Below are 19,410 nucleotides of genomic sequence, written 5' to 3'. Positions count from 1 at the left end.
TCGTGGATCTTACATTCAGCGGAGGCAGCATGTGTATTACAGACAGGATAGGGTGCTGGCTTTGTCCAGGCAAGCTAAAGGAGGGAGGTCACAATGTGTACTTTGTGAGGAGATCTATGATATAACTGGGTAGCACAGAGGACCCCACTGAGAGCTAAGCTTTCCTCCTTCAAGGAGGAGATGGGACACACCGTATGCTATCTTTCTGCTCTTGCACCTTCCATCCCAGGCCCAGCCAGAGTCTTCTTTGGAGGTGAGCAGATGGATAGGGAGGCAGGAGATGAGGAGCTGGGAGGAGGTTTGGTGTAGACGGTTGGGGAGCCAGGGAGGCCAACAAGACAGAGTTGTGGGACTGTCTGTGGCCTCATTCTTCTTTCTTCTCAGTCCCGGTAGAGAAGCCAGTCTGCTATCTGCCACAAGAGCCATCACCTGGATATGAAACACTTATGGCAGATTTTTGTCCTATGGGTCTTCTGGGTGTTCATCTTGTGGCTGATGGCCTCCTGCCTGGATCAGAAACCTGAATCAGCACCCCGGGAAAAACTGATGTACTTGGTACCACGGCCTTGCAACTGCTCTTGGTTCAAATTCAGGAAATGTGGCTGCCCATCTGGGACTCTCAACTCGTCTCTTTACCACCCCACAGTCAGAGAATGGAACTGGTTTGACACATGCTATGAGAAGATGATGGGGTACCTGAAGGGGGCAACAGAGTCCATGACTTCTGATGCTGTGCTCCAGTGGTTGGTCAGTTGTCAACAGGGGGCCCAGTCCTATCCCCTGTCCTTCCCAGGCCTAGCCTATCTCCTGCCCAAACCCCTTCCCTCAGTCCTGGCTTAATGCACCTCTCATCTTCACAGCCTCAATCCCTGACCTCCAGATGGAGGTTTCACCCACCTAGGTCTGCTTTCCTTCCACTGGGAGCTGATACCTGGCTCCCAGCCCCCAGTCTCTTCTCTCTTGCTATTTCCAGGGCACGAACTCAGCAAGTGAGCTGGACAAAGTGTGGAAGAAGCTGTTCAAGGTGATTCCCAGACCTTCAGCGAGTCATTTTGATCTCTACTGTGGGACTTGTGTGTTGGGGAACTTGAAGATCCTGCAGGCCTCCAGCCTCCACAACAACGTCAACCAACACACTGCAGTCTGCAGGTGGGTGCTGAGGGGAGGGCAGGGAGCAGGAAGGTCAGGCCTGTCCCCAGAGTTCTATCAGTTTCTGCTCTCCTTCCCAGGATGTACCAGGCTCCAGTTCAGGGCTTCAAGACAGTGGGGAACCAAACCACGGGGCGCTTCATCTACCGCAGGAATGTTGGAGGCCAGGGTTCCTGGAGACAGCTGGTGCTGCTGGTCCTGAAGCTTTTTGATTTGGCATGGACTTCAGATGCTCTGAGTGAGGAGGTGATGGTCTGGGAACACAGACATTCTTAATATGGGAGTGAGGGGAGGTCACTGCAAGGGAAGACAGGGGGGGTCCAGGGAGACCCGCTGCTGGCTTACTGGGGGGACTTACAGGACCTTCCCAAGTCTCAGGGGCTACTGAAACTTCCCCACCTCCTAATTCTTTCTTAGATTTCAGAAGATGGTCTAATTCCCTAGTGGAATGGAAGATAACAAAGACCAGGTAGGGAGACAAGAGAGAGTAGGATGTGGCTGTGGGCTGCCGTGAGAAGGGCCCCAGGTCGGCCCCCTCTTCCTTCTTCCCCAGGTCCTGGTGATCAGCCCCACCTTCCACAGGTACAACCAGGGTAACAGGCTGAATAACCAGGGTCAGCATCTATCCCTGGGGCTTGTGGCTCTGTTCTGTGCATTGCACACCTGTGACCCAGTTAAGAGAGATTCTTGTCCCTTCCTCACTTAAAACTTCTCTCCTGTATGCCTTCAACATAGAGTTCAAAATTTTCTGTCTGGCTTTCAAGACCCTGCAAGATCTGACCCCTCCCCTCCCCTCCTCTCTCCCAGGCTCACACACTGGGCTTCTCGGCATACCCCAAACACACCAGCTGCCTCGTGCCGTCTCACACACTGCTCCCTCTGCATGGAATGCCCTTCTCTTGTCTCCCTGGGGAACCCTCTCTCTTCCTCCAATATCATGAGGAGCAACTAGTTGATGCTCTCTTTTCTGGGCTCTGAGGTCACTCTGTGTGTTCAGAGTCTGTTTTTCCTCAAGAAGGTGAGCTCCGTTCTCCTCCCAGCTCCAAGAGGCAGCCTATTACCATTGATGTTGAGTGAGGGCAGGTGGAATAAGGACAGGATTCAGCCTGCTGACACATACATCCTTCTCTCATTCACCAGGATGCCCGCTTTGGATTTTGATCAGAAAAGCAAGGAAAGTGGTCCCATTACTGGGAGGATGTTAATCAGACCAACGACTGCAAGGAGATTCTGTCCATGCATAGCACACAAGCAGAAATGGAAGTCAGCTAGAGCGTGTGGGCAAGCTCACCATCCACACGTGACACCCTGTAGGGTCCACACAAGTCCTAGTCCTTTGGGCCTGAATGCAGGGGAGTCTTGGGATGGTGGCAGCTGCAGCAGGACTATGAGGACTTTCAGGGGTAAAGGGCAAGAGGAAATTGTGTGGAGATCAGTCTGGTACTGAATAAAATCCTGGCCTGATTCCCTTACCTGCGAGGATAGTGTCAGGAGAGGAAGGGCCACTTTTGATTTCCAGATCTCAGGGGCAGTATTTATGTTAATGTCTCTCCTGATCCCCTGGATCATGCAGGAGGTGTAAATTTAGACCTAACCCCTGCAAAGTGCAAGCCCAGGCTGAGTTCTCAAGGCGGGGCTCTTTCCCCATCAGATAAGAGATAAGCCTCCTTGTTTCACCCTATGCGGGAGGGTGGATTTTTTTCTAGCTCAGCTTTTTCACTGAAGGTTCAGCTCGTTGAGGTTCTCAGTGTTTGTAGGGCCGTCTGTTTTAGTTCTCTGTCTCTCCTGGGCTCAAGGTCCTCTGCCCACACGGGCATTAAATTTCTAAATTCCTGGGCAGCCACTCAGGCAGCTCAAGCTCTCCCGATGCTGTTTTTCAGTTTTCATTTCTGGCATCTAGGGTCTTCCTGTTTTTCTTTTGACCTCTGTTCTGCACTTAAAATAATTTTTTTTGAAGATTTTATTTTTTCCCTTTTCTCCCCAAAGCCCCCCAGTACATAGTTGTATATTTTACTTGTGGGTCCTTCTAGATGTGGCATGTGGGATGCTGCCTCAGCATGGCCTGATGAGCAGTGCCATGTCCGCGCCCAGGATCCGAACTGGCGAAACCCTGGACCGCCGAAGTAGAGCGCAAGAACTTAACCACTCTGCCACGGGGCAGGCCCCTAAAATAATTTTTATTAAAACAATATATATGTATATGTTTGGAAATTTTCCCATTAACAAGACGTTAGGAAAGGTAGTTGCCTCTGGGGAGGAGACTGGGTAGGTGGGGAACAAGTGAGGGATGGATTCTTTCTTTTCTTTTACTTTTAGTACCTTTTGGACTATGTCCCACAGGGACAGTCCAATACTACATTATACACTCAAAAATAAATACAATTTAAAAAATTTAATACTGTGTTTTGATCAGCAGTTCTGGATTTTTGTAGTAGGAGAGTGTTAAGGTTATCTGGTTGTGTTTTTTTTGAGGAAGATTAACCCTAAGCTAACAACCACCACCAATCCTCCTCTTTTTGTTGAGGAAAATTGGCCTTGAGCTAACATCTGTGCCCATCTTCCTCTACTTTATGTGGGATGCTGCCACAGCATGGCTTGATAAGTGGTGCATAGGTCTGTGCCTGGGAACCTAACTGTCAAACCCCAGGCCACTGAAGAGGAGCATGTGAACTTAACCACTATGCCACCAGGCCGGCACCCAGGTTATCTTTTAATTCATCATTTTGCTAGAATTGTAGTGAGAACTAAGTCTTTGTAGCTTTCCTGTAGCTCCGTGAGCTGGGTGAACATGTGATGGGGCCAGCGAGTTCCATGGGCAGCAGCTCTTTGCCTTCTTGCTGTGGAAAACAGTTTGTCAGTTCCTCGGAAAGTTAAACATAGAATTACGATATGAACCAGCAATTCCACTCTTAGATACCCAAGAGAAATGAAAACATATATCCACATAGAAACTTGTACACAGATGTTTATAGCAGCATTATTCACCATAGCAAAAAGGTGGAAACAACCCAAATATCTATCAATGGGCGAATGGATAAACAAATTGTGGTATGTCCACAAAATGGAATATTATTCAGCCATTAAAAGCAGCAAAGTATTAATACATGTTACAACTTGAAAAAACCTCAAAAACATTATGCTAAGTGAAGGAAACTGGATGCAAAACATCACATGTATGATTCTTTTTACATGATATATCCAGAATAGGTAAATCCATAGAAACAGGAAGCAGATTAGTGGTTACTAGGGGCTGGGGACAGGAGAGAATGGTGAATAATTATTTGATGCGTAGAGAGTATTTTTTGGAGTATTGAAAAAGTCTTGAAAGTAGAGAGAGCTGGTGGCTGCACAACATTGTGAGTACACTAAATGCCACTGAATTGTACAATTAAATGGTTCATTGTGAGCCAGGCTTTATGGCCTAGCAGTTAAAGTTGAGCAAGCTCCACTTTGGTGGCCTGGGTTTGATTCCCGGGCACGGAACGACACCACCCATCTGTCAGTAGCCATGCTGTGGTGGTTCACATAGAAGAACTAGAAGGATGAACAATTAGAATATACAACTATGTACTGGGGCTTTGGGGAGGAAAAAAAAAAACAAAGAAAAGAAATGATTCATTCTATATTATGTGAATTTCATCTCAATAAAAAAAGCAGTTGCACAAAAATGCATATGGTATGATTACATCTATTATGTTCAAAAACATACAAAAATAAGCATACAAATAAATGTATATTATTTAGATATACATAGATGTGGTAAAAAGAAAAAGCTGAGGGAATGCTAAACACAAAATTCCCAATAGTGTTAGCATCTGGCAGGGAAGGAGCACCCAGGGTCTTCAATGGTATTAATGATGTTCTACTCATTAATGTGGGTACATGGGTGTTTGTTTTCTCGTTATAATCTTTCATATGTATTTAATATTTAATAAAAATTTAAAGACAAATAATAAGAAAGGAAATCTTGTCACATGCTTAACATATATTAACCTTGAGGATATTACACTAAGTAAAACAAACCAGACACGAAAAGACAAATACTGTATGCTTCCTCTTTAGAGTAGGCAAATTCATAGGAACAGGGAATCAATGGTGGTTTCCAGGGGCTGAGGGAGGGAGGAACATGGAGACTTATTGTGTAATGGGTACAGAGTTTGTTTTGCTGGACGAAAAAGTTCTGGAGATGTGTTTCACAACAATGTGAATATACTTAACACTAATGAACTGCACATTTAAAAATGGTTAAGATGGTAAATTTTATGTTATGTGATTTTTTACCACAATAAAACAATTATAGTAATCAGAATTTAATTTCACACATGTGGAAGATCTGCTGATGAGTTAAGATATGCATGAACTCACCAAAAAAGTTTCATGCTAAATAGTTTTCTAGCCATATTAGCCGTTGGTCAAAGGCAGCAAAAACAAATATAAACAAGTGGGACTACATCAAACTAAAAAGCTTCTGCACAGCAAAGGAAACAATCAACAAAATGAAAAGGCAACCTATGGGAGAATATATTTGCAAATCATATATCTGATAAGGGGTTAATATCTCAAATATGTAAAGAACTCATGTGACTCAATAGCATAAGAAAGGAACAATCTGATTGAGAAGTGGGCAGAGGAGCTGAACAGACATTTTTCCAAAGAAGACACACAAATGACCAACAGGTACATGCAAAGGTACTCAACATCATTAATCATCAGGATAATGCAAATCTAAACTACATTGAGATATCACCTCACACCTGTTAGAATGGCTATGATCAAGAAGATGAGATGAGATGTTGTCGGCAAGGAAGTGGAGAGAAGGGAGCCCTGTGCACTGTTGGCGGGAATGTGCAATCATTATGGAAAACAGTATGGAGGTTCCTCAAAGAATTAAAAATAGAACCACCATATTATCCGCCATATGATCCAGCAATTCCACTTCTGGGTATATATCTCTCTCGATATATCTTGAGGAAATGAAATCACTATCTTGAAGAGATATCTGCACTTCCACATTCATTGCAGCATTATTTACAATAGCCAAGACATGGAAACAGCCTAAGCGTCCATAATGGATGAATGTATAAAAAAATGTGACATATATTATTATTCAGCCATAAAAAAGAAGCCATGCCATTTGTAACAACATGGATGGAACTTGAGGGCATTATGCTAAGTGAAATAAGTCAGACAGAGAAAGACAAATACTCCATGATCTCGTTTATTGGTGGAATCTAAGAAAACCAAATTCATAGAAACAGAGAACAGGTTGGTGGTTGCCAGAGGTGGCATGTAGAGGGTAGGGGAAATGGGTGAAGATGGTCAAACTTCCAGTTATAAGATAAATATGTCCTGGGGAGGTAATGGGCAGTATGGTGATTCTAGTTAACAATACTGTATTATATATTTGAAAGTTGCTAAGAGAGTAGATCTTAAAAGTTCTCAGCACAAGAAAAGAAATTTACAGCTATGTGAGGTGAGGGATGTTAACTAAACTTACTGTGGTAATCATTTCACAATATAGACAAATCATTATGTTCTACATAATGATTAAACCAATACAATGTTGTATGACAATTATATCTCAATAAAACTGAAAAAAAAGTCACTGAGAAAAAGAAAAGCAGAATATATTCATATACAAAGTGGTTTTAATCTTATAGACAAGTGTTAAGATTTTTTAAAGTAGCCTAATGTTTTTGAGGGAAAAGTAGGAAACTAATTATATTAAGAGACTGAAAAAACAACCCATTAGAATGCTTACTAGTTTAGAAAAATGTAACAATATCCTCATCTGTTAAAAGCTTTATTATTTGGGGTCAGCCCCGTGGCCGAGTGGTTACGTTCACGCGCTCCGCTTCAGCAGCGCAGGGTTTCACTGGTTCAGATCCTGGGCGCGGACATGGCACTGCTCATCAGGCCATGCTGGGGCGGCATCCCACATGCCACAACTAGAAGGACCCACAACTGAAATATACAACTATATGCTGGGAGGATTTGGGAAGAAAAAGCAGAAAAGAAAAAAAGATTGGCAACAGTTGTTAGCTCAGGTGCCAATCTTTAAAAAAAAACAAGCTTTATTATTTGATGACACTAACTCAATTGGACATTAAAAACAAACGTATCTTGGAGAAACACTCAGGAATCAGCTGGTAAGTTTGATCTTGTGTTTTGAACAAGAACTGACGTTGCGAATAGATTTAGGGTACGGTGAGTGTGGAAGCAGAGATAGTAAATACAGCCAAGACAGGCTGGATGTGAAGCACTGTTATCACGTTAAGGATGCTATTCCTGAGAAAACACAACGAGACCACACGTTCCAGGTTGTCGAGTACTTAGGTATCCGAGGTAATTTACTTCTGTTCAGTGTATGTGCACAGATCTTTGTGTACTATTTCCATGCCTAGTCTAAATAGACCCCCACATGCAATTCTCTTTCTCTTCCCCCAATTACCTGCTGTCTGTTGACACCCATGAAAATCTTGGGGTCCTTGTGTTGAAGATGACAGAGACTCAATCATTATTTTATTATGTGCCTGAATACTTCATAGAATAGAGGCACTACCCCGTTCCTATCCATTTTGAATTTACAGGAACAAGAAACAAATTTCCTAGTCGAGAAAAAGTACTAGCAATTTGTAACTAGCTATATATGGCAGAAAAAGATTCTTGTTGTCATAATACTCACAATCAATAAAAAGATGAGAGAAAAAATAATTAGAGACAGAGATAGCCAGGCCAGTACACATTGTGATGAGAGAGAGAAAAATGCTTCTTTCCACTGGGGACAAACCCAAGATAGGTAGAGTCAGGGTCCTGCCTCCTCCTACAGGACCCCAAAATGGGTTCAATAGTTCAGCTTCCTACCCCATGGAAGCTAGAACATGGACATGTGACCTATGTGAGTTCAATCAATGGTTCTTTCATGAACTCTAGAACTTGATGTCCTGATGCAAAGGTGCAGAGTCAGTTAGAGACTATTCTCTATGGCTAGTCTGAACTGAGCAGGATGTCTGTATCCATTATTACCTTCATAACAGATCTCTCTTAAAATGGAGTGACTTCAAACAACAATTATTATTTATTGCAATTCTATGGATTGACAGGGCAGTTTTCCTATTGGTCTTACTCAAATTCACTTATGCTGCCACTGCTGGTAACTGGTGGCTTAGTTGAGGCTGACTGATTTAAGACGGCCTCACTTACATGTCTGGTCCTCAGCTGGGATGGCTGGAATTGCTGGGCAGCTAAGCCTCTCTCTCCATCTAATCTTTTATCCAGACTTCTTCATGTGATGGTGGAAGCATTACGAGAGAATGAGAGTGGAAGCTGCAAGGCCTCTTAAGGTCAAGGCTATGAAGTCACATAGTGTCACCTGTGCAGCATTCTATTGCTCAGATCAAGTCATAAAATGACCGCAGATTCAAGAAGTGGGGAGGGGCAGGCCCCGTGGCCGAGTGATTAAGTTCGCACGCCCTGCTTCTGTGGCCCGGGGTTTTGCCGGTTTGGATCCTGGGCACGGACATGGCACCACTCGTCAGGCCGTGCTGAGGCAGCGTCCCAAATGGCACAACCAGAGGCACTCACAACTGGAATATACAACTATGTACTGGGGGGCTTTTTGGAGAAGAAGATGGTGAAAAAAAGATTAGCAACAGATGTTAGCTCAGGTGCCAATCTTTAGAAAAAAAAGAAGTGGGGAAATAGACTCTTCTTCCAAATGGAAGGAGCTGAAAAAAATTTGTGACCCTGTTTAAACAATCATAGTGTCCCGCAGTGTCACGGGTCCAGTTGTGGTGGCAATAGTGGTGACATTCCAGGCTGGCCGTTCCTGGGGTGGTCTTTGGCTACGTCTTGCCTCCTTTGGTTATAGCCTCAGCCTGGTTCTCTAGCTTTCACATCTATTCTGTAAATTGCTAGATATTTAACCAATGAGTTGTTTTTCTGCTTAAGTTTGCCAGAGTCTGTTCCTGTTTCTGAGATGAAGAATTTCAATTACTATGGTTAAAAAGGATCAGAAATCATACTCTTGGGCTGGCCCCGTGGCTGAGTGGTTAAGTTCTCGCGCTCAGCAGCGGCCCAGGGTTTCTCCGGTTTGGATCCTGGGTGCGGACATGGTACCACTCATCAGGCCATGCTGAGGCGGCATCCCACATGCCACAACCAGAAGGACCCACAACCAAAAATATACAACTATGTACCAGGGGGCTTTGGGGAGAAAAAGAAAAAAAATAAAATCTATTAAAAAAAAAAAGCTCAGATCTCAGTGAGACTAAGCTTTAAAAAAAAAAATCATACTCTTGTCAACAGCATGAAGACTAGAAGGTGATGGAACACGTCTTCAAGCTCTAGAGCTACTTTTTCAACTTAGAATCTTTTATATCCAGCCATACTATCAAGCCAAAGGGCAGTGTATTAACTTCCTAGGACTGCCATAACAAATGACCGCTAACCAGGTAGCTTAAAACAACAGAAATTTACTTTCTCACAGTTCTGGAAGCAAGAAGTCCAAACTTCAGGTTGGTTTCTTCGGGAAGTTCTGAAGGAGAATCTGTTCCGTGCCTTTCTCTTAGCTTCTGGTGGTTGATAGCAAGTCTTGCCATTTTTTTGCTTGTAGACACATCGTTCCAATCGCTGCCTCCATCTCCACGCGGCACTATCCCTTGTGTCTTCTGTTCCCAAATTTTCCTCATCTTATAAGAACACTAGTCATTGGATTAGGGCCCATCCTAATCCAGTATGACTTCATTTTAACTTGATTATATCTGCAAAGGCCCTATTTCCAAACGAGGTCACATTCACAGGTACCAGGGGTCAGGGCTTGAACATATTTTTGGGGGGACACAATTATACCCAGTATTGGCAGAGTAATGACTTTTCCAGATATGCAAGGATTCAGAAAGTTAATCTCCTATATACCCTTTCTTAGGAAATTATAGTGAACGATAAAAGCAAAATACTCCTAGTTCACTAACAGACTCTACAGGAAACAATGTTTATTTACTCACAGTAATGTAAATGCTGATAATAGACTTTTGACTTTCAGAATCAGCCTACAGTCCTCTGCCGTCCAACATGGTGGATGAGCATGTGAAATGTAGCTAGTGTAAGTGAGGGACTGAAATTTTAATTTATTTTAGTTCATCTAAATTTTAAGATGAACACAATTCAGTTATTGGAAATCTTTTAAGTATGCTTGTTATAACTTAGATATGTAAATCTACTTTTTAGGTGTTAAATTTTATAAAACCTATAGATCATGTATTTCTGATGAAAACTGTGTGTCCAAATTTATATATACTGTAAGGATAAAATACAATTTGGATTCAGAAGACTTAGTTTCAAAAAAAGAAGAATGCAAAATATCTCAATAATGTTTTTATATTGAATACATGTTGAAATGATAATATTTAGATATCCTGGGTTAACTATATTATTAAAATTAATTTCCTCTGTTTCCTTTTACTTTTTTTTAACTTTGGCTACTAAAAATTAGGTATGGGACTCACGTATTTCTTTTGGATAGTGCTGCTATAAATGAAGCGTGTGAAACCTAATGGCACAACAGAATGTAAATGTTACCCTTGATTATGTAAAAGTTCAAAATTCCAATGTTGGGAAGTATAAGGGGAAAATACTCGACAAACAGAAGTGTACAGGCACAATATTCTCATCTTAGAGAACAGGGTTTCGAGAAACCTTGTCTTGAAGTGACAGAATGAGAAATAGAGGTTAGGGTACATTATGTAAAGTTACAAAGCGACCAAGTGGTTGTTACTGAACATGATGATATGATCATATATAGCAGGTAGTCTACATATAACATCATGATATAGTGGTATAAGCATAATATTTAGAGATACGGAAGCAAATGCCAGAAGAACAGTTAGAAGGAGAGGCCTCAGGGTAAGGAGGAGTGGGGGAGAGCAGGAGACTGCTGCTCCCTGTTAAAAACCTTTCTGAACTATGCGGTTTTTTTGAAAAAACAATTTGCATGTATTTACCTTGGTAACAATTCTCAAAAAGAAAAGAAATTCAACCCTTGAAAAGTTTTAAGGTTTGAATATACCAAATATTCACTTTCATCAATATGATAAATTCTCTCTGACCCAGTAGGTGCCAAGTGGCCCTTCCCCTCACTGTCTCCTGCTCATCCACATCAGACTCCCAGAACATAGCTGCTCCCTCCTCGCCCTCCTGTCCTCTTGATGCTTGACTTCCAAGCGTCCCCTGTCAGCTGGGCTCCAGGCTAAATGCCTAAGTGAAAGAAGGGCCTTGCGGACAAGCCTACGTAGAGGAGGTCACAATATGGTCTCTGTGATGAGGTACCTGATATCACTGGGCTGGCCTGAAAGACCTCACTGGGCGTCACTCTCCTCTGGGGGACCTCAGAACACAATAAGTGTCACCTCTCCTGTCCTTTCAGCCTCCAGCCCAGGATTTGGCAGAGTTCCTTTCAGTGGTTATCAGGTGGCTGGGGAGGCAAGAGGTGAGGTGTTGGGAGGAGATGTTGTGTGAAGGGTTGGGGGAGGAATGGAAGCCACCAGAACGGGGATGCTGGGAGTGTCTGTTGGCCCCAGCCCCTCCTCCTTCTCAGTACCAGGTGTCAGAGACAATCTACTGTTTGCGGGGGCACCATCGTTGGGGCCAGAGATGAGGGTTCGACGCTTGAAGTTGGGTCTGGTAGCTACCTTTATGCTTACACTGTGGCTGGTGGCCTCCTTCCTGGGCCAGGAGTCCAGCCAGGATGACCTCCGCAAGAAGGCCAGCACACTCTCAAGTACTTGCCACTGCCGCAGAAAATCTTCTAGAAAGTGTGCCTGTTCATCTGAGATCTATGAATGCGTCCCTTGCCTCCACACACCTGGAGAGTCTGACTGGTTTGATGAACGCTTTGAAAAGGCCATGGAGCCTCTGCAGAGGTCAGAAGAGTCCATGTCATCTGATGCTCTGATACTGTGGTTGGTCAGTGCAGAATCTTTGTCTCTGTTTATTCCCTGCTCCCAACCCCAGGCCCTAGCCATCTCTTCCTTCACAGCCCCAGGCTCTAATCTTCTTCCACAGGTAGTGGGAGTCTGGGATAAGCCCCTAAATTCCTCCCTCATATGCTCCTATGAACTTCAGGGCATCCAGTCAGAGGAGTTTGAGAATCAGAAGCAGCAGCCAATTAAAACGTCTCCCAAACACCCAGTGGGCCGTGTGGGGCCCAGGTGCCGGACCTGTGCAGTGGTTGGAAACTCAAGGTTCCTGAGGGGCTCTGGCCTTGGCTTCAGAATTAACCAACATGACATCGTCCTCAGGTAGGTGCAGGGTAGGAGGTGGAGACCAGGAAGGTCAAGCCAAATCCTTCTCCTCCCCCAAATGTTTACTCTGCCCTCCTTTCCAGGATGAACCAGGCCCCTGTCCAAGGCTTTGAGAAGGACGTGGGGAACACGACCACCATACGCATTATGTACCCCGAGATAGCCAGCACGCAGGATCCTGGCACCCAACTGCTCCTTCTTCCTTTGAATTCATCTGGTCTGAAGTGGTTCATGAAAGTACTGCAGGAACAGAATGTCATCTGGAAGCCAAAAAACCCTGGGTATGGTGGTGAGGGGGGCCAGTGTAGGGGATGACAGTGGGGACTCAGAGAGACACTTGCTGGATATTGGGGTACCCCGAGGGCTAACTAAGTTTGGGGGCTGCCATGTCAAATGACTCTCAAACTCCTCTACTCCTAATCCCTATTTAGATATCGGATGGTGCAGTTCCCTGGTGGAAGTACAGAGAGCAAAGACGAGGTGAGGGACCCAGGAAGGAAAAGGGGAAGAAGTAGGATGAGGGACAGACCTCAGGTCAGCACCCTCCTCCATTTTTCCTAGGTCTTCGTGATCAGCCTCACCTTCCTCCAGTACGTCCAGGATCACTGGCTGAGAAAACAGGATCAGTTTCCATCCTTGGGGTTCGTGGCTCTGTTGTATGCCTTGCACACCTGTGATCAGGTAAGACGTTTTCTGCAACTCATAGACCTTCATTCCTCTGCCACTAAAAATGTCTGTTTTCCCAGGGATTTCAGGTTAAGGCTTCAGTTTTCTGCCTGGCTTTCAAGACCTTGCATGATCTGACCCTTCCCCACCCCTCCTCTCTCCAAGACTCACACATTGGGCTTTTTGGCATACCACAATCACCTCATGCCTCATACATTCTCACACACTGTTCCCTCTGCCTGGAATGCCCTTTTCTTGTCTCCCTGTGGAATCCTCTCTCTCCCTCCAATATGATGAGGGGAAGCTAGTTGATGCTTTTTTTTTTCTGGGCCCTGGGGTTACTCTGTGTGTTCAGAGTCTTTCTTCCCTAGAGAAGGTGAGCTGCATTCTCCTCTGAGCTCCAAGAGGAAGCCTGTCACACTAGATGTTAAGTGAGTGTTGAAGGAATGGTAGGTGGGCATGGAGGCAGGCCAGGATCCAACCTCTCCTACCCCATGGCCCTCTCCTGTCTTACCCCATCTCTTAGGTATCCTTGTTTGGTTTTGGGACAGACCAGCTCATGAGGTGGTCCCATTACTGGGATGATAAATATCGGTTCAAGAGCAAAACGCACAGTTTTGAAGATGAGCAACAGATCATCCTTAAGCTGCAATGTGAGGGGAAGGTTGTTATCTACAGCTGAGATAGTCCTCGGCCTGTCCAGACCACTGGAGGCCCCAGGAGGCTGACAGGTAGTCAAGGGGACGTTGGAGTGTCAAAGAGGCGCTGGGGCTTCAAGTGGACTTTGGATGGAGATCCCTCTGCTACTGAATAAAACCCTAGCTTATTTCTCTCATTGGATTCTTGGTGGCATTAGAGGGTTACATTCTATTCTAGTCTCAACAGCAAACATATCACCATGTGATTCCTACATATACTTACCTTACCAAAAAATAAAATTAAATGAAAGAGGGAAAGAAGCAAACTCTAAAGTTGAAATCAAATGAAAACAAATCAAATGGACCTACCTGCATATCAAACTGATAGCGTAACCACCAGAGAAAGAATTATTTCAAGTTCCTTTAGAACTCAATACACTGCATATCCTTTGTAGGATATATTCCGTAGACAGAAAGAACTACAAAGAAATTTTAAACTTCACTCAGAAGTTTATAATATTGGTATTATTTCTTAAAACTATAAAATAAATGTCCTAAATAAAGTAAATAACTAATTATATTAGTATTATTAAGAACCAAATACAAAATCAGGCAGGTATAGTAAAAACCCTGTGGCATTAAATTCAAACTGGAAATATCATTATGAAATCTTTTGTTCTTTTTTGGTGAGGAAGATTGTCCCTGAGCTAACATCTGCGCCAATCTTCTTCTATTTTTTGTATGTGGGATGCTGCCACAGCATGGCTTGATGAGAGATGTGTAGGTCCACACCTGGGATTGAACCTGTGAACCCCAGGCTGCCGAGGTGGAGTGCATGAACTCAACCACTGTGCCACCAGGCCAGCCCCATGAACTCATTTTTTAAGTTATTTTTTATTGTGGTAAAATATACATAAAATTTACCATTTTAACCATTTTAAAGTGTATGTTCAGTGGCATTAAACATCCACATTGTTGTGTAACCATCACCACCTTGAATTCACTATTTTCAAAATACATTTTCTGCTCTGTCATCTGAACAGTTTAAAAGCCGTAACATCCTAGTAGCAATAATCAACCTTGGAACGCAGATTTCATTTTCTAAATACTTTTTCTCACTAAAAGATTCCAGTTCCAGACAAGAAAAGTAAAAGTAAAACCTGGACATCAGATTTGGAACAATTTGAGCATCAAAAATAGCAATTGTCGTGGTTGACTCACAGTGAATATATAAAAATCTTTGAGTAGATAATGATACTCAAAAAGAAATAAAAACAATTCATTGAAGGAGATTATTACATCAATGGGGGGAGCATTCATCCAACCTTTTTGGGTAGAAACAGTAGTTCAAGGTAACCAAATAGCCTCAATCAATGGGGTTTTCAGTTGCTGGATATCCAAAACCCGTATCTACTACATTCTACCCTTTGGCTGCCCACAACCACACATGACCTAACAAAATGCAAATATCCCTCATTACAACCAAGAGCAGATTTACCTGCCACCCCAAGGGCACTGACATGTACTAGGTGTCTGGCTTGGAGCCAGAGTCCAAGAATCCCAAAGGTATGGGCAGTGCAGCTACCCATTGCCATCTTGTTCCAGACACTGGACCCCTTACAGCATCATTTAAACATATTATTATCTAGAAGAACAAAGTTACCCTCTACAAAAATAGAGTTTAAAAATTGGTTGCCCCTGGAGAGAGGTTGGAAAAGAATGGGGTGGGGAGCTGCTGCCTTCTTTTCTATTTAATTTTTTGACCATGTGCCTGCAATTGTTTCATTTTAAATAAATGAAAAGAAAATCTACCAAAAAAGAGTTGGGTTGGATATAAATTTACTTTTAACCACATTACAAAGCTTTTCCTGAGATTCTTTCCTTGAGAGGGGCCAAAAGTCTCTTCCTTGCGTCTCTCTGACTCATGCTTAACAATCCTGCACTGGGAATAGATGGCACTCCTCTCAGAGAGGGGCGCCCTTGCCCTTTTCATTCCTGTCCCCATCACACTTGATTTCCAAGACGTCCCTCACCAGCTGGACCCTGGGTCGAATGCCAAGGTGAAGGTGGTCTTGTCCACAAAACCTATATGCAGGAACTCACCATGTGACTTGTCTAGTGGGGTCCCTGATATAACTGGGCTGCCATGAAGGGCCCCCTTGGGCATCAACCCCTTCTCCTTCACAGAGGCCACAGGGTACACCAAGTGTTGCCCATCCCTCCTCTCAGCCTCCAGCAGAGCTACCTATAGAGCTTAGCAGGTGTCTGTGGAAGTGAGAGGTGAAGTGCTGGAAGGAGGTGTGGTGAGAAGGGTTGAAGAAGTGATGGAGTATCCCAGGGCAGTGGGATGCGAGGGGAGTCTGTGATCATAGCTCCCTACTTTTCCCGGTGCTTGGTGTCTGAGTCAGCCTGCCACTTGGCTTGTGCATTGTCCCATGGGACAGGAATGAAGCCTTAATGGTGGGCTTTAGTTTTGGTGGCTGCCTTGATGATCACCTGTTGCTCATGTTTCGGCTCTTTGATCAGGAAGATCTAACCTGAATGGGCTAGCTGGTACAACTCCAAGAGCCTGCCATTGCTCCCAGGACCCGCAGGTGCACCCCTCGACTCCACACACCCAGTGTAGCCAATTGGCTTGGCAAACACTTTTAAAGGGCTCTCAAGCTCTATCTTCCTCCAAGGTGTTCTGTGACACCTTCCCTGGCCTCATCATGAGTGGCCAGTCCTTCTGGGCATCCGGGTCATTCTGCAAGTGTTTGTCTGTGTCCAGGCTCTGTCTCCTCTGGAGAAGATGAGCTCTTCCTTTCGGTGCTCATTGTGGAGCTTTGTGACACACAGGTTTAATGAGTATGTGCCAAATGAATGAAAAGCTGGATTAGGGACAGGGGGCAGCAACCAGACTATCTGATCTCATCCTCAAGGTTTCTCTATTTGGGATTGGGCAGACAAGCTGAAGCCTCACATCTCATCTTCACCTCCATCAGGATCTAAGCAAACCCTCGTCTCAGCAGGGTAGAGGGAGTAAATGCCAGGGTCCCAGGGCCTTGAGAGCCCACATTCTTGTCCTTCCTCTTAAGCCAGTGCCTACTATCTAAATGTGGTGAGCAGGGGCCTGCAACCCCCTCCCTGCTGTGCCCCAGAATCACGTAGAGGAACCTCATTGCTTGGCTGACAGCCCCTGCTCACCATTCCCTTGCTCTTCAGGACCTAGCGTGTGCATAGAGCTCAGCTACTCCCTCCCTCAGCCCTGCGAGCAAGTAGGCGGCTAGTGGGTCAGGAGGTAGGAGGTGAGGTATTGCAGGGAGGGAACAGCTGAAGGTGTCATCTGTCCTAAGACCAAACAACTAAACCAACCAGCTGCTTGACAAGGGGCCTGTCCCACAGGCTGAGATGAGGCCTGCATGCAAAGTCTTAGGCTGGAGGTTGCTTTGGGTGAGGTATCCCCACCTTCACGGGTACTTCTGGAAGTTCTGCTGCTGACTCCAGAGCTGCAGAGGCTCTGTGGCTGCTCACTACCGTGCCACATCTGCATAGCCCGCCTCCACCAGCAGAGTGGCTACCTGGTTTGATCAGCGCTTCAGATGGGCCCTGAAGCTCCTGATGGAGTTGGAGACCACTCTGTCTCCAGAGGTCCTGAACCTAGGCTGCAGCCCCTCCCTGATCTCTTTATCTACTCCAAGGAGGCCCAACCTCCTCTCTGTGCTAGAACTTGGCGGTGAAGTGATAAGTGGCCCGTGATCTTTTCTATAGGCACGGATGCTAGAAAATCTAACTCAATTCCAGCTGGCCAAGGAGGAACTATTCCAGCTGATCCCAGGCCACAGCCAGACTCTGAGACCCACACATGCCAGTCCTGTGCTATACAGTGGAGAACTCGGAGAATGTGAAGTCTTCGGAGTACAGGATAATCATTGATGAGCACTACACTATGCTGTGGTGGGGGCAGGAGGTGAAGATGGAAAGCAGTGCCAGGCTGTGAGCCCCAATGTCTTCCTGATTTCCTTTCCTATCTCTGCAGAATGAACTAGGCCCCACTGCCAGGCTCTGAGAACAACATGAGCCGTGGAACCTCCATGCACATAATGCACCTGAGAATGCCCACAACCTGGCAAGAACACCCACATGCTGCTGGTGTCGTCGAAGCCTCCAGATGTAGTGTAGGCTGCAATGGCCCTTTCATCAGATGATATGACTGGTGGAGGCCCTGGGCCTGGAGCAGATAGCCCTCAGCTTTTTGGTGTAAATGTTGACCTTGCCCTCACTCTGCAGTCTGTGATTGTACGCTCCCCGTTGCCCTCACCCCAACATATACCACCGGCTTTTCCTTCTCTACTTCATGCCAGGCAGCTCTTCCGCCTTCCAGCTGCTGCTGGTCCCATGTAGGGAAGCAATGGGCAAGTGTATTGAGGTTGCGATGTGGTGATCGTTGCTCCAACATCAAAGCATGGAGGCTCATTGAGAGAACTGGGTGCCACACCCACCAGCCCCACACTCCCTGGGAACAAGAACATTGCCCAGACTCTGACTCAACTCTTGTCCCATTCTGCTCTCAGGACTTTTTGGCCTATACGAGCCTCTATCAAAGCAGACAAGGAGAAGGTTGGAGAGAGGGGAAAGTTTCCTGACAGAAGACCTCTGTGCTTGGCTCTGATCTTCTTTTCCCCCAGGTTCTGGTAATCAATCACACCATCCTCAAGTATATCATGAGAACTAGGTGGTCAGGGACACTTCCCAACCACTGGGTTCACTGCTCTAGTTATGCCCTGTGGCATGTGACAAGAAGGAAAGGAAGCCCGGGCCTGATGCCCTTAGGAAAAATTGGATCCTGACTGGAAGACCCACACTCTTTCCTTCATCCTTTTCTACTTCAAGTATCTCTGAGTTTGGAGCTGATGAGAAGAGCAATTGACACAATTTCTGGTGGGACCCTCCATAGAGACAATCCTACTATTGGTCAAGGAAAGTGTACTTTAGAAAGTTGGAGCAGAAAATCATCCACAAGCTAGAGTGTGAGAGTAAGATCACAATCTACACTTGAACTGAAGGCTAACCCTGATCTGAATATCTGGTGGGGAGGGGAGATCTTACCCTGAGGTCTAGAGTCGGGGTTGGGGGGCTCTTGAGGTTTGGATGGGAGGGAAGAGCAAATAGAGACCGGTTTATTGCTGAAAGAAGACCTTACTTGGCAAATCTAAAATGCCTTTCTGGAATCTACTGGAAGCTTTCTCTCTCACTCCCAGAAGGTATGTGGGGCTTGAGGCCTTGGTTCATGAACTATAGCTATCTGGGCCTAGTCTAGTTCTGTGCGGTTCTGAACTGTAACTTTTTACTAAGCCTCTGTTGCTGAGTCCCATGCATGGATTTTTGGAAAAAAGCTCCAGAAGTTGTGAAGAGCCCCAGTTCTACGCTGTGTGGTGTGATGGGATATAATGGGGCCTAGTAAGTAGGTCTGGGTGAGTGGCGTGCTGCTCTCAAACCTCCACATTCTTAGCTGGGCCTTAGCTCCATCTCCAGGTTTAGGGAGGAGGAATTCTAGATTATGGTTGGAGGGCTAGAGGAAGGTCATGCTCAGCTTCTTTAAAGAAAACTGTTCTGGAGCCGGCCCCGTGGCCAAGTGGTTAAGTTCGCGTGTTCTGCTTCAGGGGCCCAGGGTTTCG

At 45.1% G+C, this 19,410-nt stretch overlaps 2 protein-coding genes across 6 annotated transcripts; both read left to right on the top strand.

Annotated features, from left to right (window-relative positions):
* Positions 1–146: 146 nt before the first annotated feature.
* C21H20orf173 (chromosome 21 C20orf173 homolog) lies at positions 147–5,109 on the top strand. Of its 2 annotated transcripts, XM_008525472.2 has the most exons (6): positions 147–253; positions 385–747; positions 974–1,149; positions 1,230–1,395; positions 1,567–1,618; positions 2,290–3,545. In XM_008525472.2, exons 2-5 carry the CDS (start codon positions 436–438, stop codon positions 1,591–1,593), a joined length of 681 nt encoding a protein of 226 aa, XP_008523694.1. In that variant the 5' UTR covers positions 147–253; positions 385–435; the 3' UTR covers positions 1,594–1,618; positions 2,290–3,545. The 2 variants fall into 2 exon arrangements, with proteins under 2 accessions (XP_008523694.1, XP_070444297.1); XM_070588196.1 differs by lacking the exon at positions 1,567–1,618 and having other exon boundaries at positions 150–253; positions 2,290–5,109.
* A 6,370-nt stretch (positions 5,110–11,479) lies between these two features.
* Positions 11,480–13,956, top strand: LOC103554450 (CMP-N-acetylneuraminate-beta-galactosamide-alpha-2,3-sialyltransferase 1-like). Of its 4 annotated transcripts, none has more exons than XM_070588553.1 (7): positions 11,480–11,635; positions 11,744–12,111; positions 12,271–12,446; positions 12,533–12,730; positions 12,881–12,929; positions 13,011–13,130; positions 13,642–13,956. In XM_070588553.1, exons 2-7 carry the CDS (start codon positions 11,800–11,802, stop codon positions 13,795–13,797), a joined length of 1,011 nt encoding a protein of 336 aa, XP_070444654.1. In that variant the 5' UTR covers positions 11,480–11,635; positions 11,744–11,799; the 3' UTR covers positions 13,798–13,956. The 4 variants fall into 4 exon arrangements, with proteins under 4 accessions (XP_070444654.1, XP_008523722.2, XP_070444652.1 ...); XM_008525500.2 differs by having other exon boundaries at positions 11,520–11,635; positions 11,750–12,111; XM_070588551.1 differs by having other exon boundaries at positions 11,520–11,635; positions 12,211–12,446; positions 13,642–13,955.
* The last annotated feature ends 5,454 nt before the right edge of the window (positions 13,957–19,410 follow it).

The sequence above is a fragment of the Equus przewalskii genome, chromosome 21, assembly GCF_037783145.1.
Source record: "Equus przewalskii isolate Varuska chromosome 21, EquPr2, whole genome shotgun sequence".
Lineage (NCBI taxonomy): Eukaryota > Metazoa > Chordata > Mammalia > Perissodactyla > Equidae > Equus > Equus przewalskii.
This window is presented reverse-complemented; position numbering and strand designations above follow the sequence as displayed.